General features: G+C 37.4%; 1 protein-coding gene across 1 annotated transcript; it reads right to left on the reverse strand.

The window, feature by feature from the left end:
• Positions 1-19,997: 19,997 nt before the first annotated feature.
• Positions 19,998-24,318, reverse strand: LOC131948775 (uncharacterized). Its single transcript, XM_059310457.1, has 6 exons — positions 24,155-24,318; positions 23,561-23,588; positions 23,269-23,379; positions 22,664-22,866; positions 21,145-21,265; positions 19,998-20,213 (listed from the first exon to the last, which is right to left on the reverse strand). The coding sequence occupies exons 1-6, from the start codon at positions 24,200-24,202 to the stop codon at positions 20,080-20,082; spliced, it is 645 nt and encodes a 214-aa protein (XP_059166440.1). The 5' UTR covers positions 24,203-24,318; the 3' UTR covers positions 19,998-20,079.

The raw sequence follows: 24,318 nt of genomic DNA on the forward strand, positions 1-24,318 counted from the left end.
ACAAAAAAAAAAAAAGAAGAAGTGTGTGATTTAATCGTATGAGGTTTGTTAACCAAGCACAAATTTTGTTTTCGAAGATCAAAACAATTTCAATATAAAATGTACAAAATATGTTAAAAATTGAAATTAAAAATTCCTAAATTTGCAGCTGTGCAAACCATAAAATAATCGCTAAGCAATTCCGTTTAGGATATAAAAGTGTTTAGGTAGACTTTATCACAATTTTACCATTAACTGATTGGGGGGGGGGGGGGTCTTAGTTTTATTGGTGTTAATATATTGGTAAGGAATTATGAGTTGTTCTCTCACTTCATATTCAAATACGTTTCCATGTAGAATATATTAAGTAGAAATACTAGCTAAAATAGTGCAAATTTACTGTTTTCGTCATACTTTACAGCTTTACTATTGTCATCATAAAATGTAAATATAAATGTATTAATTTAAAAATGTAATCCAAAAATGTGAATATGAACACATTGAAAACTGAAAATGTGTAACTTTTTCCCCAGCATTTTCCTGATGAAATATTGTACTTCAGATTGTGTAGCTTTCGTCTTTAAAGGTGTGTGTCCATCTCTACCCATGCCACATGTGTCTCACCAGCACTAGAAGAACCGTCGGATTGATCAGTAATTTCAAGATGTAAACACTTTGCTCGACAACTGGTGAAGATACACAATAATTAGTTCAGTGGCATCATTAGTTTTCAACACAAGTGGTATGTTTTAGTTGTGGTTTTTTTTAAAATATATTTTGTGTGAGTCAGGTAATGTAAATAAATAACATATTCGCTTATGTAGTTTACACAAAATTATCGAATTATATGACTTGAAAAAAGTAAGACTCTCGAAAGACTTGAAATATTTTAAGAAATATTGGCAATATTATTAAAAAAGACCAACTAATCGTAGCGCAACATTATAAGGCTGTTATTATTTCTTATTTTCTTTTCAAGCTCTCTTTATATATAACTAGCGTACCCGTCCTCAAGCGTTGCCGCGGGAATAGAAGAAAGTCCGACGAAATATATAAGAAGGGTTTCCTCAATGTGTTACCAATCCTTTATTCTTAGACGCGTGACACTTGTTTTCTAAAACTGAGTTATTTAAATGTAAACAATGCCTGTGCTTGGATCATAAATATCGGGACACGGGTTTACCTACACTATCGCATAAATACCTTTAGGGTACATTAATCACTAACCGAAATAATAAGGTAGAACACACTTCGGTGACCGGACATGTATCAGGGAGGTAGAGGGGCGCTCTCAGGAGCCCCCCCCCCCCCGATTACATTACCGCATAGGCGCCGCGTACTGCCCCTGGCTCCTTAAAACTAACAGGCGCCATCATGCCAAATAGCATCCTGTTAACAATGATGCAGATTGCGTCGTTCGCTAAAGTGACACAAATGAACAGGATTTTTTTCTTTAACACGTAAAATAATTATTTGACGTGTTTTAAACATCAGTGTGACTGATGCAATATGTTAGCGTTACTAATGGTCTATCATTAGATACTCGATCTCAATTTCTGATTGGATTGTCAAAAAAATAGATTCTAATTGCATCATTCGCAAAGAGACAAAACTGTCTTGATTTTTTACGGACAAAAAGAAACATCCCAGTTAATAGTCTAACCATAGTTAATTTTGTGATTATTAAAATAAAATGTATTACATGGCCCTCAGCGCCCCATGTGAGCCTGATACGCCTGATTCAATTTAGTAAGCTTTTGTAACGCCCCATCCTATCCATTGTCTATCACACTGTTTAGACCTAACGTAGACGCCATAGCGCTCACGGGAAAGACCAGGGCGCCAAATCGAATCCTGTCGGGGGCCTCCTTTTATTTTTATATACCGTATATATAGAGAAAACAAGTCGCGACCTACCGGGGCTCCACCCCTGGAATTTTGAAATGTTTTTTTTGGGCAGAAACATCCCTAGGGATATTTTTAACAACTTCCCAAAGTTTGATGGCGATCGGATGAATGGTGTCAAACAAAAATCGACTTTTACTTTTATTTACTGTATATAGAGAAAAATCGCACCCTCCCGTTGCACCGCCCTTGCAAAATAAAAAAAAAATTTACAGAACCCTTCCTCAGAGTGTTCTAATCAACTCTCCAAAGTCTCATGGCTATCAGAAGAACAATATTAAACCGAAATCGACTTTTATTTTTATATACCGTTTATTGAGAAAAAAAACAAATTGCGCTCTGCTGGGGCGCCACCCTTGCGAATTTGAAATATTTTTTTCGCTGAAACCTCCCCAGAAATTTTCTCAACAACTTCCCAAATTTTCACGATGTATGTGATGAGAGGTGTAGTAATGCATAAAAGACAAAAACACACACACACACACATACATTGATTTTTATATATAGAGAGATAGATAGATTGCTGTACAGTATATTGATCCTTAATAAATTAGAGGATTAGAAATACATCAAGAAGATTGGCTGCGCAGTTATAAATCAGAAAAAAATCCAAATCTAATCGTAAAACAAAGTCCCCAACTGAAACGTGTATTCATAAACATATAAATCAATTGTATGATTTAGCAAGTAGAGATACTTTGATTCTACTAAACACAGAATATTCTTTGATTCTGCCAAATACATAAGAATTACATCTACATACTAGAAACTATGTCCTGCACTACATCCTAATTTATTAAATCATAATGAACTACTATTTAAATGACTAAAAATGAAAACGACCCACGCTTTACCTTTTGTTATTAAAATAGTAGTGTATTAGAATGTTTTAAAAAAATATTTTCTGATTTTTTGAGTGCATTATTATAAAAAAGCTTGTAATTTTTATGCATTTTTAGTACAGGTTTTTTTTTTATTAATTAATACGAATTTTCAATTTATAGAAGCTTATAAGCTTTTATGCATCTAAATCTAAATATAAATCTGCAAATTTAAAACCTACCAACACAGCAAGTAAATAACCAAACAGATTGCGATAAGCGAGAAGAATGCAATCAAAACTGTGCCTTTTGTACCTGAAAGATAAGTCATACTTTAATGCATATATATATATATATATATATATATATATATATATATATATATATATATATATATATATATATATATATATATATATATATATATATATATATATGGGTCTACGACAAATTCCCGAAAGACATTTGCCCGAATGCCGTTTTTCCGAATGCGGCAGTTGCCCGAATGGACAGATGCCCGAATGCGACAAATGCCCGAATGGACACTTGCCCGAATGCGACAAATGCCCGAATGGACACTTGCCCGAATGCGAAAAACGGCATAAAAAAATAAGTAACTACTTATTACTACTTACTTATTACGGTTATAGTGGAAGAATTTTTTACCTACCTAGAACGCATGTTGTCACTGTTGGTGTTTCAGTAGAGTTAATTGATGTTGAGACTGTATTGTAGGCATGTGTTGTTGTTGGAGTTATGGGTACAATGGGTGAAATGGTAGAGGTTGTGGATTGTGTTGTTGTTGGAGTTATGGTTACAGTGGATGAAATGGTGGAGGTTGTGGAATGTAATGTTGTTTTTGTTTTTGGAGTTATGGGTACAGTGGATGAAATGGTAGAGGTTGTGGAATGTGATGTTGTTGTTGTTGTTGGAGTTATGGTTACAGTGGATGAAATGATACAGGTTGTGGAATGTAATGTTGTTGTTATTGGAGTTATGAGAACATTGGATGAAATGGTAGAGGTTGTTGATTGTGTTGTTGTTGCAGTTATGGGTACAGTGGATGAAATGGTGGAGGTTGTAGATTGTGTTGTTGTTGGAGTTATGGGTACAGTGGATGAAATGGTGGAGGTTGTAGATTGTGTTGTTGTTGGAGTTATGGGCACAATGGATGAAATGGTAGAGGTTGCAGATTGTGTTGTTGTTGAAGTTATGGGTACAAAGGATGGTATTATGTAATCCGTCGGAGTTGGCGCTGTGTGTGATGAAATGTTTGTTTGAGGATTCCTGGTTTCTGCTGATTTTGAGTCCAAGTCAGTTGCTGCAGTTGAGTTTTTGGTAATTTGAACTGGCACGTCCTCTGTGAAAGCTCCAATACTCTCTACATAATAGTGTACTATCACTATGAAATTATATGTTCCGGCTGGAATCAAATCAAACTTTTTTGTTGCCATAATTTCACCAATATTGCTCACGGCGATGCAGTCTGCAAATATTTTTTTACTGCTTATAATTCATTAGTTAAAACAAGTTGCACACATGACATTTTTTTATGCTTCTTAATATATAATATTAAATTTAATTATAAAATATTTATTAACAAGTTTAATTACAAAATAAATGTATTTTATTTGTTATTATATTATATAATTAAAGTTTCATTACGAACCATCAGTGGTCGGTCCAATGACCTCTGTGTTAGCTATTTTAACAGCAAGCTCGGGATAATGACAGAAAATACGTGCTAAAGTGTTCTTCTTCATTTCACTGTAGACCACTTTGCATACTGGCTCTTGTGATTCTTTAAATATGACCATGGCTGAATGTGTAACCCTCCAGTTGTCACTCACCTATTAATTACATGTTACATCTCAGAAAATATGTTCGATTACAAAGTTGTGTAAAATAAAACCTTTAGAACATTCAGACCTTTTGTATGACTTATTTCATGACTTGAGGATGTATGGTTTGATTTAACAAAGTATGAGATTACACGTTTAATGAAAGAAACAGCACGTGTAAGTGTAGGGGTAAGTACACATGTGTTGATAATAAAAACAAAGCACTTACCGTAATGTTAAATCTAACGATTGTTGCATCGTCAAATTTGAGTTGGTCTGCATGAAAATGTCCGTACGTTTTAGGACCAGAATCAGGAAAGAATTTTAATTGATCAGATGGTTCGTCCGTTGTTACTGCGGGTATTTTCAAAAGTAAAACAGTTTAATTTATGTCTGGAAACATCAATCTCAAACAAAGAAATTTTGGCTATGAAGGCAAAATCAGAGTTTTATTTTTGAAAGTGCTCTCTTTTGTTCCCGCGATACATCAAGATTTAAAAATAGATGTTTACAAATCCAAAAACTATATTTTTTATGTTCATTTATTCATTATTCAATTACGTTAACAATAGTAGGCACTGAGGCCTTTTTTTCACATTGGCCGTTTTAAAATAAACAAATAAAAACCACGATTTAATAACAACATTTAAAAAAGCAATAGCATAGTAACGACATAGCAGTAACATAGCAATAAAAATTTGGAATAAAGAAATAATATTACATAGTTAAAATACAAGATAAGATAAAGTTTAAAATAATTTTATGGTTTTTACTTAACATGACTATAGGGTCGGTTTGTGTTAATTCCCTTCCCGTATTGTACCCTAGGTACGTGCTTACATGTCGTAATCAAGACATAGCTTCAAGTTGATTTTTATTGTATCTATTTAATTTTTTGTAACTTTATAATTATTTTAGCAGAACTGAATCTCAAGTTAAAAAAGTGATTTAAACTGTAGGCCCCTATACATTTTCTTAACTTCAGGAATGTTCAACCGACGATGGAGCATTTGCTTGCCAACGTAGGCGTTAAGCTCTCAGTTCGCGTCCATTGGTTCTAAACGCTCTAATGGTATCTGACTACAGGCCATAAAACAATGGTCAGGATCTACAGTAAAACATTTCTTTACCGGCAATATCTCAAACGTGACCTTTTTTTCTCACCCCTCCCCTTCTTATATTTGCTATGGTGCTTTACTATTACTTTAACACTTACCGCGGGTGACTCTAACTTGCAGTGGAGATGATATGTTGTAGTGGATTATCTGTATGCGGGCATCGCGGATTTCTTCTGTTGTTGCTGAGACCACCGTCCTAAGATCCACGCAGTTGTGGACATCGAAAATATACACCATCCTGCTGAAGCGAGGTAAACTTGTCTGATTTGTTGCCATGGCACCGGCCTGAAATGATAGAAACACAGGCTGTGATTTTTTTTTAAATGGACAGTATCTAATCATATTTTTGATATCAGCAAAACAGTTTCTGTCGAAAAATTAAAAACTCCTTGTCATGTAGTTTTAGAACCTTGTTTTTAAAACGGAGCTATTCTAATGTAAACAAAGAGGAGCCACGTTTCTTGGATCTTGGCGGCTGGTGCGCTGGTTTGTCCCCACTACCGCCCAGATTCCCTAGTGAGTGATGTTTTAAAATCTCTGAGTGTACGTTAATCACCCTATATAATGTTGAAGTACAACACACCTCGGCGACTGCCCTTGTGTCAGAGGCGTCCCGAGGCGTTATCTAAACCACAGGTTACACTACCAATACGGGCACCTGGTGCGAACCCTGGTTTGGTTTAGTCATCGAATGTAGTAGACCACCACGCTTCTAGTGTAGGGTACTCTTTAAAACAAATGTAGTCACCATAGTGCCGACAGTGATGCAGGGGTTTATCCGCGTTACTTGATTGCCATTTCGGCGGAGGCCGTCTCTGTTGCAGTTAGACAGTTGAATTAACTAAAACCTATTAACCCTTTGCATGATGCCCAATCAACAGACCCCCTGTACTAAGGTAGCTGTTGGGATACTCGGGGAGCCCAAATGTATATAACTGCCGGAGTGCCGGCGGACGAGGCTAAGATTATAATAGCCCATTTTCTCCCTAGTGTGTGGCACACTTTAAAACGAACGTGGGTGTGATAGTGCTCACGGGGAAGAACGGGGTGCACCGGGTCGCCCAACCGGCGGGCGCCGACGAATACGCTTGGACCATTTTGACCGATTAATCTAGTAGTACCCATTATCCTTGCCCAATCAACAGATCCATGATACTAAGATAGCCACTGGGGAATTCTTGCATCCAATCGCATGCATACTGCATGGACGATTTCTCTTCGATTTCTTCTTTTCGCAGAAACCTTCGTTGGAATATTTTCAAGTTCCAAAATCTTCATAGGGTAGCCGGACGTTTTCGCGAAAGACATTTGCCTGAATGCGTTTCCCCGAAGGCCGAATTCTCGAATGGACACTCGCCCAAATGGGACAAATGCACGAACGGACACTTGCCCGAATGTGACAAATTACCGAATGGACACTAGCCCGAAACATACTTTTCTTTTATTTTAAAAGATTAAAAAATAATAATATCCGATTACCTTGTATTTTATTTCCGGGTTTAGGTTCCCATCTAAGTGAACAAAACAAAGTTGTATATAAATAATTTGACGTATAGACAAGTTCTAAACAAAGCTAATCAGGTAGGCCCTACTTATCAAAATTAGGCGTATTCTAGTCTTGTACCCATGAGAGATGTGCGGACTATAGCCAGGTACTCATAAGAGATATGTGGACTATAGCCAGGTACCCATGAGAGATGTGTGGACTATAGCCAGGTACCCATGAGAGATGTGCGGACTATAGCCAGGTACCCATGAGAGATGTGTGGACTATAGCCAGGTACCCATGAGAGATGTGCGGACTATAGCCAGGTACCCATGAGAGATGTGTGGACTATAGCCAGGTACCCATGAGAGATGTGTGGACTATAGCCAGGTACCCATGAGAGATGTGTTGACTATAGCCAGGTACCCATGAGAGATGTGTGGACTATAGCCAGGTACCCATGAGAGATGTGTGGACTATAGCAAGGTACCCATGAGAGATGTGTGGACTATAGCCAGGTACCCATGAGATATGTGTGGATTGCGATCAGAACCAATCAGTGTTCGATTTAATCAAACACATTCATAAATGATATTCGTTTTTCGAACATATTTAAAAACTCTCCAAAATTCGATCCCAAGGGAATAAAATTGTTTTGACAAATACGATTACATTTTGTTCTCGTTTTGTAGCTTTTAGTATTAAAGCATATATTAATAACCTATTTCATTTTCATTACACATGGTACAGCGATATCTATCAAAGCTAAGGTCTAATAAATAAAATTTGTGTAGACACATCTATGATTAAGCCTAGGTCTCTATAGTTTAACTAATTATAACTAAAATTTAAATATTTTTAAAAAATTAGACAAACCACACATACACAAACACACACACACACACACACATATATATATATATATATATATATATATATATATATATATATATATATATATATATATATATATATATATATATATATATATATATATTCTAATTTTAACTAAAATTCTAATAATTTAAACAATTTAGGCTTACCAAACAAAGGACCCACAAAATCTAAAAATAACTTTAAGTAAAATACTCACTCGTGTGCATTAGCATTGTCATGGCGACTCCCAAGAATAGAGCTATTCTCACAGAGGTTGAAGAGAAGGCTAACGACAGTGACATGTTTTCCCCTATTCTGTCAAGCAAAAGCTAAGAAAAAAAAGTTTTTAAGAACAGGTTTGTAGGTCACTATTCTTTAGTATTGTATATCAGTGATTCGCCACTATCGTCGCTAGGGACACGGTTAGGGGTTTACATTTGGGTTTGAGTCAGAGATGATGTTGTGGGTTAGACTTAGGGACTTGGAGCAAGTGTTAATGTCAGAGTACTAAACATACAAGACTAGCCATCGGTACCCGTTTCACGTGAATTATAGGCCTATATATATATATATATATATATATATATATATATATATATATATATATATATATATATATATATATATATATATATATATATATATAATCGAAAACATTTGAAAATCCCTCCCCAAGAAAACTTCACGCCTACCCCACGCAATAGACAATCAATTTAAATGCAAATATACGCTGTTATAGAGGGCGCTGGCCTCAGGTTGGTTTTATGGGCTTGAGACTTTTCGTTCACTCAGCTTTGATGGGTACCTGGCCTCAGGCGGTGAAAGTATCGGGTCCACAGCTGACCACTGTAACAATTCGTATTACTAGGTCAGATCAACAGATGGACTTCATCTGCCCGTAATAAACTTCTGCTTGGAAATGGTATTTTTCTTGTTTTATTTAATTAAACAGGCTTGGTATGTAACGTGCAACGTTGTCACTATCCATTTTTAAGAAATAAAGGCAACCGTAACACTACCATACACTACCCTCTGATGAATTAGTTCAGGGGTCTCCAAACTACGGCCCGCGGGCCTCTCATCCGGCCCGCGGAGATCTTTTTGTCTAAGGAAATATCGTTTGTTGGTGATGGTTGAGGACCTTTGCCCAGAGAAATCAAAGACATGCCTGGAAGAAACTGGCCCCCAAACTGAAATTCGATAGTTAATGTGGCCCTCGGTCTAAAAAGTTTGGAGACCCCTGAATTAGTTGAATAGTGTTTCTTTACTTGTGTGTAAATAGAATGAGTTCTATCTATTAAATCTAGGGGACGGAGTAGTCTAGCGGTTGAAATCAGTAGACCGTACCTGAGTCCACCCAACTCTGATGGTTACTTCTCACGTTACGGAAAGTAAAGGCGGCTGGGCATAGTGCTGACCACACTATCTCTTCATAGGCCGAGGTCACAGAAACAAGTGAACTCTACTACACTTGCCCCGTAGACCGTCAGGTTTGGAAGGGAACTTTTCGTTTCACTACTTTCTTACTATCTATAAAATCAGGACTCGTCTCAAGTTCTTGTCCTAATTATATTTCTTTAGATGTGTTTTTTTTTAATCTCAAGTGTCGAATAGTTCCCCATGTCTTATTGTGATTTAGATGTATTTTCTTCGGCAACAACGAGTCAGAACTTAATTAAGTCGTGGGTTGCATGTCTGTGCATGTTCACCCTAGTCTCTCAGAACTGACAGTCTGAACTCGCTCGGTCATAAAGCAACAATCACGTGACGTGTCTAATCAGGTGGAGGTAAATACAACAATAGAACATTCCAATTTGAAATCGGTCAACACCTGTAACTGTCGAAGGGGGGGGGGGGTTGTAGGGTATTGGTATCAGGGTAAACACATCTCATTCTCCATTTGTTTACCAATCCTATTCATAGCGCCCCACGTCTGAAATCTTTATATTTACAAATCCTTATTTACTAGGACAATAACTGATCATCTACGGCCGATTCTAGTTTGATCGTATCAAGACTTAATCCCCTTAATTTACTGATTCTAAATCGACGAGGAAAAAAAGTGAACGCCTTCTTTGAAATTAAGTTTTGCAAGATACAAACGCAAAAATCTCTGTTAGATGAAATTGATTCAATCACACTGTTAGCATTTACCATCCAAAGGCAAATTCATAGGTTTAGACCTTATTATAACATACACTTAAATCTAGATGGACAGTATCTCAATAGCCACAATATGACACGAAGTGGTCCAAAGTTATGAATAAAAGACTACACTGTTGTCGATACTATAGCTACACATGCTTGTACTAATAGCCGCACCTGAGTGACCTGCTATCCGCCTACAAGTTGACACATGATTGAACTAATAGCCACACATATGTTGACCTAATAGTCCCACGTGATTGACCTACTATCCATCCATATGTTAATGTGTTGACACAATAGACCCAAGTGATTGACCTACTATCCACCCATATGTTGACATAATAGACCCATGTGATTGACCTACAATCCACCCATATGTTGACCTAATAGACCCGCATGATTGACCTACTATCCACTCACATGTTGACCTAATAGTCCCACGTGATTGACCTACTATCCACCCATATGTTATTATGTTGACATAATAGACCCACGTGATAGACCTACTATCCATCCATATGTTGACTTAATAGTCCCACGTGATTGACCTACTATCCATATGTTGACATAATAGACCCACGTGATTGACCTACTATCCATCCATATGTTGACATATCAGACCCACGTGATTGACCTACTATCCACCCATATGTTGACTTAATAACCCCATGTGATTGACCTACTATCCACCCATATGTTGACCTAATAGCCCCATGTGATTGACCTACTATCCACACATATGTTGACCTAATAGCCCCATGTGATTGACCTACTATCCACACATATGTTGACCTAATAGCCCCATGTGATTGACCTACTATCCACCCATATGTTGACCTTATAGCACCAATGAATATGTTCAAACGTTTGGGACTGATTTAAGTTTAGCGATTCTAACACTGAATCAATACAGAAACAAATCGTGCTACAGCATTCGATAGTCTCAAGTATTTACATTCTAAAACTGTGCACTGAATTTCAGCCCGTCGCTATAGCTTTGATAGACCCCCCCCCTCACCCCTGACCACCATTTCCCAGCTCGGGCCAATTAAGCTAACCGACGTTTCCCCTCCCTGCCTGCCCACTGCATAAAATGTCTTTACCCGTAAAACTTCAAACAGCATAAAGTCTGCAAGTAGTTTTACATACGGAAAAACAACTTTAATTAAATGGAAAAATGCCCAACTATCTCTCTTTTAGTCCTATCGATCTATAGTAGATGAAGTAGAGCTCATGTTTCTTGTCCTAGGCATAAGAAAAGATGATGTGGTCAGTACTATGCCCAGCCGCCTTTATTTTCCACAAACTCTAGGGTCAGGTACCCGTTAAAGCTGGGTGGACTCTAGGGTCAGGTACCCGTTAAAGCTGCGTGGACTCTAGGGTCAGGTACCCGTTAAAGCTGGGTGGACTCTAGGGTAAGGTACCCGTCAAAGCTGGGTGGACTCTAGGGTAAGGTACCCGTTAAAGCTGGGTGGACTCTAGGGTCAAGTACCCGTTAAAGCTGGGTGGACTAAGAGGCGTCCTGCAGTCCCAATTCTCGAACTCAAGGGCTTCAGGCTGGCAGCCAAACGCTCTACCATTCGACCACGCCGTCCCAGATTAGGAATAGAAAACTCTGTATAGTTGGTGTAATTCTATTAACGTTGTTTCTGCATGCTCTGTATTTTATGTTCAAACTTGAATTAGTTACGTCCCAAATGAGGTGGTTGTGGTGGGCGGGGGGTTGGGGGGGGGGGGGGGGGGTGGGAGAGGGCGACAGTCCCGGATGAAACCGAAAATGAAATATAGCTGACTTAAATGGAAATCAACTTCTTTTACAGTCAGTTGAATCGCGTATTATAGTTATTTTTATCATTAGATACAGGGTGACACCATTCAGATGGGGTGTGGGTGACACCATTTAGGATGGGGAATAACACCATGTTGGATGGGGAATGGCACCATTCAGGATGTGGAGTGACACCATTCAGGATGGGGAGTGACACCATTCAGGATGGGAAGTGACACCATTCAGATGGGGGTGACACCATGCAAGATGGGGAATGACACCATGCAGGATGGGAAATGACACTATTAACGATGGGGAGTGACACCATTCAGAATGGGGAATGACACCATTCAGGATGGGGGGTGACACCATTCAGGATGGGGAGTTACATCTTTTAGGATGGGGAGTGACACCATTTAGGATGGGGAATGACACCATTCAAGATGGGGAGTGACACCATTCAAGATGGGCAGTGACACCATTCAGGATGGTGAGTGACACCAAATTGCCTTAAGTTTTATCATATCATAGATAAAAAAATAAGATATAGTCGTTACCCGAGGAGGGGGTGACCCCAGGATTACTGAAATGGGTATCACCCGACCTAGTGACGCCACTGATTCTGACAAACCTCTTAGGTAAGTCCACCTTTGATCAGACTTAGAGAGGAATTGATACATGGCTCTTTAAGGAGTGCTTCTCTTTGACAATAATTGAAAAAAAAAAAAAAAACCACGGAATGTCATACAGGGACTATAGATAAAAATGTAGAACAAGCTGCTTATTATAACTGACAATTTTGCAGTGGGTGTATTCCAACGCTTTACCCTACTCACCAGCTACGGTTTGATTATGTACTAAAACGACTTTGTGATTATGTAAATAAGCAAGAAGAATCACATCAAATTAGAGTTAACCCTGGAACATCTGCATGAGAAACAATTATCTGGAGTTCGATTGATTTTCCAAGCATGTGTTATTGTGGCAAACTTTACACATCCATTGAAAACAGCGGAAAAAACTTGTAAAAATTAGAATTATAAAAATCAGCTGCAGTGTTATGTAACAGCGTTATAGTTGATATTTAAAAATAAAAGAATAGTAAGCCGTACCCTTTTCATGTTACAACTTGTCTTTGTTATTTTTATAAGTCGAGTCACAAATGACGATGCTTTGCTTTTTTTCTGTTTAAAAACATTGCTTATAGGCCTCGACAGAAATATTCAGTTGATATTTTTACTTTCGTTTTTAACTCCCCTCCAAATTTTACATTTCATTATTAAACTGAAAAAAAAGTAATGATTCAATAGTAATTATCCCTATCGACCTTGGCGACCTATAGGGCATGTGAAGTAGAGTCCGCTTGTTTCTGTGACCTCCGCATGAGAAGAAGTGTGATCAGCCCAGCGGCCTTTACTTTTCCTAACGTAAGTCAGGTACCCATTAGAGCTGGGTAGACTCAGTGACGTGCTACGACTCTAAACCAGAGACCCGAACTCGCGACTTACAGGTTAACAGTCAAATGTCTACTGTTTGACCACGTCCCATAATGTTTCGACTACATGGTTAGTAATTCTTTACAATACCGAGATAAAGTATGTCATTTTAAAATATTATTCCAAAAATGTTATAATTTGTCAACCACCAATAGGCATTCGATGACTAGCAAATTTATAGAATGCCATGATTTTGTAATTTTCTGCATATATATATATATATATATATATATATATATATATATATATATATATATATATATATATATATATATATATATATATATAAAAGTACCTGTTTGAACCTTATAGTCAACGAGGCAGTTGAAGTAGAGTTCACCTTTTCAGTGAATTCGATATATGAAGAGATAGTGTGGACAGCACAATGCTCTTCCGCCTCTCCTTTCCATATATATATATATATATATATATATATATATATATATATATATATATATATATATATATATATATATATATATATATATATATATATATATATATGTATATATATATATATATATGTATATATATATATATATATATATATATATATATATATATATATATATTTATAAACATGCTGCAAAAGTGAATCTGAATATATGTATGTATACATAGGCAACATTAGAAAACATTAACTTACCTAAACCTGGAATTTAGATTGGGAATGATCCAATTGCTTTTTAGATGGTTTTTTTCGCGTAATGGTTAAAATCTAGTTTAAAGTCTATCTCTGCTTGGATGTAAATCTACTCCCTCGTCTGTCAGCCATTGCTAATTCTATCTCAGTAAAATAGTCCACTTATCATTGTCTAATGTTGCCAACGCTAGTTCATCCACTGTCAAATTATCCACACACAAGTCGGTGCAGGTTATATCCCAAGAAAATATATTCCAATGTAAGTCATTTGTATATGTATATCACTATTTGCCCTGTTCCTTGGTTCTGCAGACTTCCACAGTTATCTCTCGGGGCACCAGACAAAAGAGAATAGTTCTAGCACTGACCAGCGGCTTTGGCTCCGGATATCAAGGTATCGCAGTGGTGTCTGGGTGGTGGGCGATGACGTCACGAAATCCAGGTGACAAACCTGCGACAGGCTCGATCACGTGACGAAGACGTGTGCCATGGTTTATGAGAGTACCTGTACCTGTACCTCAGTGTTGTGCATGCGGTCTCTGTGTAAGCAGGGGGCGGGGGTGGGAGTTGTCACTTAATTAACTTCAAAGTTCCAAGATTTATGTACAGCCTTTACACGTTGACGCAGACAACAAAGTACCCCTCGTTGTGAAAAGAAAATATTAGCGTGACTCCGAGGGCTACACGGTTCTATACATAAATACGCGTAACTCGCTTTATTTTTTTGGTTCACGAGCGTCGAATTGCAGTTTAAAAATCCCTACAAATACAGTGCTACCTCGAGATGCGATAATTTTCTCCAATGAATTTGTATAAAATGTCAATATCTCGTCTCAGACCTCAAAATGCCAACATAGTTTTAATAAGAAAAATGTATTTATAAATAATAAGTGTTGTATAAAAACATAAAGCAGAAAGTAAAGAAAACCATTTTTTTTAATTAAAAGTATATTCTTTGGAGATCAAACGATTTGAGCTGCACGATCAGTTGCTCATTTTTCGGGGTGTTTTTTTTTCCATGAAAACTGAAACCTGGTTCCTCTTATCTTAAATTTTGCTCGTAACACAAAGCAAAAATCTCAGACAATGCTGCTCGTGTCTCAAAAATCTCGTATGTCGAGGTTATCACTGTATTGGGGGAAAAGAAAAAAAAATGTCACTCGCTTAATTAACTTAAATATTTGTTGATTGATTATACCCATGAGACTTAACAAGAGTTATACTTGGTACCTCGCAATTAATCTAACCAATATGTAGCACCACTAGGCAAACTAGTAAAATAAAATGATACCCATTCGAACCTGGCGGTCCATGGTGTTCGTGAGGAAGAGTTTATCTGTTTCTGTGACCTCGGAATGTGACAGCGTAGTGTGGTCAGTACTACACCCCAATCGCGTTCACTTTCCATGACGTGTGTCAGGTACCCATTAGAGTTTGGTAGCCTCAGGGACGTCCTAAAGACTCCATCTAGGGATCCGAACTCGTGACTTCTGAGTCAGCAGTCGAGCACTAATCACATCATCAAGGCCTTGGTGGAGGACGACGGTGGCGTCAGTGGCGTAGCGAGGTCGGGTGTCACCCGGTGCGGCACTTAATGGTGTCACCCCCCCCCCCCCCCAGAGGCGTAGCGACCCTTTTCGGGGACACATTTTCGATTTGCACCCCCCCCCCTCCCCTTAAATTTCGGTTTGCACACCCCCCTCTATATATTTTGCTATTTTTGCATTGGTGTCACCCGGTGAGGTCCGCACCCCCCGCCCCCCCCCCCTCGCTACGCCTCTGGGTGGCGTTAGTACAACGTCCCAGCGTCCAACCACTTCCTGTTGTGGAACTGACGCTCGATGCAGGGTGGATAAAGGTGTCTGTACCAACTGTAGACTTAGAACCAGTGGCGTCACAAGGCGGGGTGTTTCGGACCGCACTGGGTGGCATCATTCAGGGAGTGACACCATGTCACAGCCCTTTTGTATGACTGGGTTCATGGCACGAACTAAAGGCAAATACAAACCACATTATTGGTGATTTTACAGTCTTTTATTGATATCAGATATATAGCAGCTACACTACTAGAACCACGACTTTCCGTTTCGTCATCTCCTCGCGCTCTATCTACTTCTCTCTGCTTCCTTTCCTTAGCGCATCCACTCACCCATCCTATATTTTTATATTCATATCGCCTTTTTAAGATACATACTCGAAACATACATTCATCTACATTTAACTGTTACACACCATAATTTAAAAAATGGAAAAATGTAATATCTAAACAATGTTGTATTCCGTTAAAATAATAAAATAGTAGCCGTAGGCGGGTGATACCAACCCCGAAAATGCAGAACTTTTAAAGGGGGTGGGGTGACACCCTCAATAACTACAGCAGTTGACACCCGACCTAGTGACGCCACTGCTTAGAATACATTACAACCAGATACAGACGACGCGTACTTTTCCTACCACGCTGAGCTTCCAATACGACTACGTGCTCTGTGTTAGACTTAGGTTTTTAATATAATGCCAGAGGGTTGAGACATACAGTTGAAACGTTATCACGTTAAGAATAAGTGATGAGGCGTAAACGACAAAATGCAGTGTTTGGACTAAATACCACAACGCAACCACACACAACACAGCCACACAGAATGCAAACACACTAACAGCACACCAACATGCAGTTTGTACACAATAATACACCTACATACCCACACATTCAAAACACCTAACACCTACACACTCAAACACCAACACACCCATCCATTCACACATCTACACACCCATACACTTACACATTCATACACCTACACACTCAAACACCTACACATCCACACTGGCAACTAACCCACACACTCACATCATCTACCCACTTAGACACCCATGAACTGCACATCCCATTTCCCCCCTTATCGATTTTAACCCCATCAATGAAGTATATTCTGTAGTATCTAATCATCCTGTACTCTGTCCCTACAATCTATCTTTCAAATACTCACAGACTATAGACCTACCCGGTTAGCACTGCTACTACTAATATACTCGTTACAATAAAACAGGGGCGGTGATCAAATAATTAAAAAGATGTAAGGCTTGTTAAGAGTTATTGTTGCTAGAATGGGTCAAGTCGCAGCAAAACAAACGTTACTAAATAACGTAAAAAGGGGAGTTTATTAAATAATAGTAAATGACATTGCATTATAAGAGTTGTGGTTACTTTGTAAATCAATCAAATATGCTGAACAAAAAGTGTATAATAATTTTGACATCATTTTATTTGATTACACTGACTATTAATAAAGCGGCTGTGAGCTTTCCTATACTCTTTTTCGTGTAAAGGCTGGGATGGTATTTCTAGTAGAAATCGGCTATATGAATCGCAGATTAGTTAATGACAAACCGATCGTTTCTGGGAAAAACACGTAGATTCAAAAAGTTCACTGAACGGGCTGCCAGATGATGTCAAATTCTGAAATTCTGAACGTTTGTGGAAAAACAAAAATAGAATAAAAATGGCCGACCACTTGCGGTTACCTGCTCCGTTCTTAATTTTAGTGTTGGATGGGATTTCCTCCAAGACAATACGTGTCAACTGGTTATGTACCATTTTGGTCTGCTTTTTTGTGTGGATTTGCTTACATAGCCTTTCCCAAAAAGCAGCAGTTGTTTGATTTTAGAAGAATGGCTGTCTCCAGTTGTGCAGGGGTTCAAACTCGGGACTTACCGGTTCAACAACCGTGAGCTTCACCGACTCGACCGCCCTGACCACCTTTACTAATTGTTAGAAAACGACGTAATAACTCAATACTGACTCATGCAATTTAGTAAACCTAACTATATAATATGCGAAACTCTAGCTGTCTTGTTAACATACAGAAACGAATAGACAGACAAGCATTCAGACAAACATACAGACAATATTGCAATACTTGGTTGTTTTCTGACTCAGGTGGAGTAAAACGTCAGTACTTGTTTTTTCTGTGTAGATGAGGAAAAATAAAGGGAAGTAGTCCAATAATTGAAACTATGTAAGGCAGTGTAAGAGTTATTCTACTTGATAAATGTATCCAGTCGCGAAAAAAGAAACGTAGCTTAATAAAGTAAAACATTTTAAAAAGGGGAGTAAGCCATAAAATAATATTTGACTTAGCATTGTTAGTATTATGGTTACTGTGTAGACATACTTCGATCATGATCGATCAAATAACTGCGTATGAATAAAGATTGTTTAATACTATGTTGATGTTATTTTATTGTATTACACCGTTTGTCTAACGATAACTCCCTCCTGAACTTATTTTGTTAATCACTCAGAGTGAAATACTAATACATTTGCATGTTATTAAAGAGCAAGTATACTCACCGTTTGAAAAATTTACATAAATTAGCTATGTTAATACTATACTGCTACAAGAGTTGAAACGTTTGTCTTAATTAATTTTTTTTTACCTTATATATATATATAGCGAGGTCGGGTGTCACCCGGTGCGGCACTTAATGGTGTCACACCCCAGAGGCGTAGCGACCCTTTGCGGGGACAAACTTTCAAGTTTGGATTTGCAATCTCTTCAAACTTTCGATTTGCACCTCTTAAAAGACTATTTAACACTCGAATTAATCACTTAATTAATTGGAATTATCATTTTTCTCTATATATTTTGCTATATTTTGCCTTGGTGTCACCACCCCCCCCCTTAATGGTGTCACTCGGAGCGGTTCGACCCCTAGCCCCCCCCCCCCCCCCTCGCTACGCCTCTGCTTATGATACAACCTTTTTATTTTATTTTTCAACTTAAATAACATGGTATTTTCTTTAAAGCTCCTAAAGCGTATGCTACTTTTATAGATTCACATTTCTGTCTCAACTATTATTCCTAAAAATTCAATTTATTATATATATTTTTTCTTTTGGCAGTATCAGTAACCTTTGTTAATACAAAATACAGAAATAAGTGGCTTTTTTAATAATACGCTATTCAAAAGAGTGAATGGCACAAAATGAGTCAACTTTATTATGATATGTTGTTCTTATTGATTATTTTATACGTTGCATATGTGTTCTATATTTTAAATATTATTTAATTGTTCAAAAACACCGTTGCTAAATTAAACGTAGTCATAACAAGTATTTGCATTGCTGTAAAGCATTTTTTTTGTCAATTTCATTACACACGTTTCATTTGTTTAAAAATTTAGGCAACAATTTAGATAAAAAAGTATGTGTAAAAGTAAAAATAATTAAAATAAATTAATAACGTTTGGAATAATTATTGTATTTTTGTCTGGGATTAAAAAAACAGTAACAAAAGACAGCTAAACGTATGTAACACATATGATATTTGGCGAAATGGTGCGTAGATCCCAATAACATATAAATAAAAAAAAAACACCCAATGCCAAATGCTATTCTTTTCAACACTGTGATCACCAAAGATCCAATAATTATTACCAGGTGTTTCCTGATATTACAAACAATTATTCTGTCAAGAACAGGTGCGACAATTCTTAAAAAATACGTTTACGCACTAGTTTTGTGAAATGCTGGTCTAACAATGAACTCATTACAGTGCTTACTTGAATGGTATAGTAAAGGATACTTCTTTAGCCTCTAGTACAGAAGGAAAACGGACTAGAGGTTCACCAGCTTCAACAATTTACTATTGCAACAGAGCCGGCTAAAAAAATGTTCACAGCCAAGCGATAGCTCATCACCTTTCAACTTCTCTCATCCTCTCATTCTTTTCCATCCTTAACTAATTTTTACTATCCTCAATCTCCCACCCTCTCTCATTCTCTCCCCCACCTCTCCCCCTCTACCACCCTCTCTCACCCGGTCTCACCCTCACTAACCCTCTCTCACCCTCTTCCACCCTTTCTCACCCTCTACCACCCTCTCTCCCCCTACCTCCCTCGCACCCCGTCTCATCCTCCCATCCTCCTCTCACCCTCTTCCATCCACCCATCCTCTCCCATCCTCTCCCATCCTCTCTGACTCTCCTCTACACCAGGTTCAGTCAGCCGTTGAGTCTGGAGACCCCAGCATCAACAACCCGGCAAAGCTGGTTTTGTTTTCATAGCTGACCAGACCGTGACCAGAGACGTGGATGCTGATGACGTCACCATCCAGGAAGTGAAACACGCCACCTGAAGACAGACGGATCCATAATAGAGACATCGTTTTTATTTTTTTTTAATAGTTTTTTTTTTAATAAATTTGTGCAAGCGTATTTTTTAAAACACACGGGATATTATAAATATCACTACAATAATATAATTTTTATAATAATATAATATTATAATCTATATATATAATTCTCTTCTGGGAGCCGTTAGAAAACAAGCTGCAAACGCTCTCCCTACCTCCCCACCCCTACATGGTTTTAGTGAGCTGTGTTCACTCTAAATGTTTACAAGCAGAGCCAACGATTTTAAAGGTAGGGGGGGGGGGGAAGGGGGGGGTTATGGTCCTTAACGAGCTACTTATAGTGTTTTAAAGAAATATTTTCAGTGTCAGCGTTGGTACTGCCGAATTCACAAATTATGAATTATTGAAAATTAGAAACAACTAAATAGCGGCGTATGTTATGCCGCGGGCCGGCTCGTATAGTATATTATTTTATAGATATTATGTTAACATTAAAAATTTAAAAGAATACGAATAACAAATTCATCGTTTCTCATATAAACATGTTGAGTTAATTAGATAATAGTCGATGTATTAAATCAACACTGCCTTGTAAATGATTGAATGATGCAGCAATGGCGGTGTGGATATATATATATATATATATATATATATATATATATATATATATATATATATATATATATATATACCCATTTTAAATATATATACATACATATATATATATATATATATATATATATATATATATATATATATATATATATATATATATATAAATAAATCAATATATATATATATATATATATATATATATATATATATATATATATATATATATACATAGTGGGCTAAATAGTGTGTGATCCTTAGCTGCCCTCTCCCCTCATCAAGCAATGTGCTGAAGCCGCCTATGGATGTGAATCTCACCTAAGTAACTGGTCTCGTCCTGTGCGGCACATTCGTCACAGCAGGTGTAGGTTGTCTGCAGCAGGCGTCCAGTGTGTGCTGGGTCATTGACCCTTGTCTTGTGGACGTAATGTCCCCAGGTCTGGTTTAGTTGGATGTGTCAATCATGATAGCATTGTTGTTAAAATAGACTGTAGCCTTATATATATATATATATATATATATATATATATATATATATATATATATATATATATATATATATATATATATATACACACATATATATATATATATATATATATATATATATATATATATATATATATATATATATATATATATATATATATATATATTGAATCTTTATTTATGCAGCATTTATTAATTTTATATTCTGCGTATCGTCCATAAAACACATCACCCAATTAATTGGAGTAGAAAGAAAAATTGGAAGAAAGTGCATACTTTCGTGACTCTAAGCTTCAGGTGTAAATAGAGGTGGTTTTAACATGTACATATGCAATTTGCGTTTCATTAAAAAAAGACACGCTGCAACGTGTTCATTTAAACATTTTTTAGGGATAGAGATTATGAATTATTTGCTCTTTTTAGGTTGGGGTTGGGTCTGGCTTGATCTGATGGTTTTTGGAGAAACGAATCCGACTCGGTGGTCGGATCATAGAGCTCATGACTGGAAAGCGAAAAGTCTCGAGTTCGGATCGAGGGCACGGGTCTGTCTTTGAGGGCGTCCACAAGTCCACCCAGCTCTATTGGGTGCCTAACTCACGTTAGGGAAACTAAGACGGCAGGATATAACGCTGAGTACGCTTGTTCTGTGTGATGGGTCTTGGGCATAAACGATAAAAGAAGATAACACTGGCGATCGGAAGAAAGATGATGAAAATCGCCTCTTTGGTTTGTTACAAGCCCAGCCTACATAGGCAGAACTATATATATATATATATATATATATATATATATATATATATATATATATATATATATATATATATATATATATATATATATATATATATATATATATATATATATATATATATATATATATATATATATATATATATATATAATTCTCTTCATGGGGATCATACGAGACACAAAGACGTAAGCTCAACAAACCATATCGCTACCACCCGCCACCCCCACTCCCACCAGTCTGGTGAGCTGTTTAATATCGGGTCGAATTAGTTACGGCTATTATGGGCAGATAATTTAGTTTTTAAACTATTTGATACTAAAGGGAGGTAATAACACGTTCTGCTTGATTTTTTCATTGTCGTCTGTAAATTTGTCGTCATGGATGGCTGCTTTCACTGGGGAGGGGGGGGGGGGAGAGGAGTGGAAAGTGAGGGTGAGGATAATCGTCCTTCACTAGCTACTGACAGTGTTTTAAAGCAAAATATTTTCAGTCGCAGCATTGGTAGTGTCGAATTATCAAAATATGAAAAATATAGAACAACTAAACAGCGGCGTATGCTACGTCGCGGGTCAGCTCGTATGTTTATAAAATACTGACCTGAAACTTGAACTCTTTGCATGGTTGATTGGACTCTGGCCGGAAGCGGATGTTACTGTAGACGTAGTACATCCCTGGCTGTTGTATACGTAGCCCGTAGGTCAATACCTCCACCCCCCTCACATGCTCGGTCTGGGGGGAGGGGATGCAGTTGGCGTGTTCAAACCTGACCACAATGTTTTTACCGCTCTCGAACTGTGGGGCTATAGAACAAGTAGAAGATGTTAATTTTGTTTTGTTTTAAACAACAATTGAAAAAAATAAAATTTCGACAATAATAACCGAGTGTCGGGGTTGCTAAACCGAAATGTCTCGAGTTCGACCACTCTAAAATCAAACAACTGTTGCCTTGTAGTTTGTTCTTGGTGGGACAAAAGGCAATCGAAGGTTGAAGATCGGAGTCAACTATATATAAAAAATTTTTTTTTTTTAAATATAAACTCTTTTATTTAACATTTTACACTCTAGAAAAATGCCAAGAAACTGTTTATTTTATTTCATTATTTAAATATATATGTATTTTGAAAATAATTTTATGTTAGCTAAACATCTATGAGTAAAAACAAAATTAATAAAAATATAGCAGACATTCAAACATATGTTACCTCTGTTTTCATTGGGCTCTGTAAGAAAGGCATTGATTGGTGGGCATAGAGCTCTGTGGGCGGAGACTGGGCTGAATTGAAATTTGCTCACATTGAACTCGGGTAGGGGAGCTGAAAGACAACCAGATATGTTGAGGTCTTTGGTTCAGTACGTGTCTTAAAGGGAACACACGTGTCAGTGAATGAGAAGTTGGAACAAAAAAAATTGATCTTCGCCTAGTATATGGTGTCACACACCAGACAAAGAAGTGATGTCCTATTTAGACGTGCCTTATTCATTCAATTTTCTTACCTTCCAGGGTGTTGTTACGACGCATGCTCTAAAACAAAAAAAAAAGGATTTCAAAAGGTCGGAAACAATAAATCAGATCGTAAATATATTTAAATATTCAATACAGTGGCCTATACGTCATGTTAAACTAGCTTCATTAGCATAAAATCTGAATATACCCGTTTCTAAAATCTAAGTTTATAATTTATATTAATTATCGGGGCGGCGGGGGATCGTATGACTGCTATCTCCAACAGTCCTGAGTTCGAACCCCTGGACAGATGAAACTTGTTAGCTAGCGACAGTAACCCATCTATGCGAGACAACTCCAAAACAAACAACTTCTGCCTTGCAGTTTGTTCTTGGTTAAATAAAGGCTATGGAAGTAAATCCGACAAGAAAAGCAGTCTGAATCGGAATCAACGGCCTATACGGCGTATACAATGTAGAATAGTACTACTACTATTAGTATGCATATACTTAATTATAATACAGGAAATGCCCTTAAATTTTACAAGTACGATCGAAGAAGATAAGGAATATTTAATCTGATTAAAAAACCGTCTAAATTATCGTCATCACACTTTTCGTTCTATTTAACCTCACGCGCCTCACCAGTGCCATGAGAGCTGACATCTGAGAGTCGTTAAACGCGCAGCACATGTCCCCGCCATGTTTTCTTGGACGTCTCGATAATGTCCTGAGTAGCGTGTCGCTAGCCGAGGGGTCTTGCTGTGTGACAAACTTTGAACAAGACACACACGCTATGGGCTGCTGCC

The sequence above is a fragment of the Physella acuta genome, unplaced genomic scaffold, assembly GCF_028476545.2.
Source record: "Physella acuta isolate Inbredline_101_S28 unplaced genomic scaffold, ASM2847654v3 ptg000659l, whole genome shotgun sequence".
Classification (NCBI taxonomy): Eukaryota; Metazoa; Mollusca; class Gastropoda; family Physidae; genus Physella; species Physella acuta.

Coding starts and splice junctions, on each gene's coding strand:
- LOC131948775 (XM_059310457.1), bottom strand. CDS start 24,202: ATGTGCTGCGCGTTTAACGACTCTCAGATGTCAGCTCTCATGGCACTG. Junction 23,589..24,154: donor TGTCAGCTCTCATGGCACTG/GTGAGGCGCGTG, acceptor TTTTTGTTTTAG/AGCATGCGTCGTAACAACAC. Junction 22,867..23,268: donor AGAGCCCAATGAAAACAGAG/GTAACATATGTT, acceptor CTTGTTCTATAG/CCCCACAGTTCGAGAGCGGT.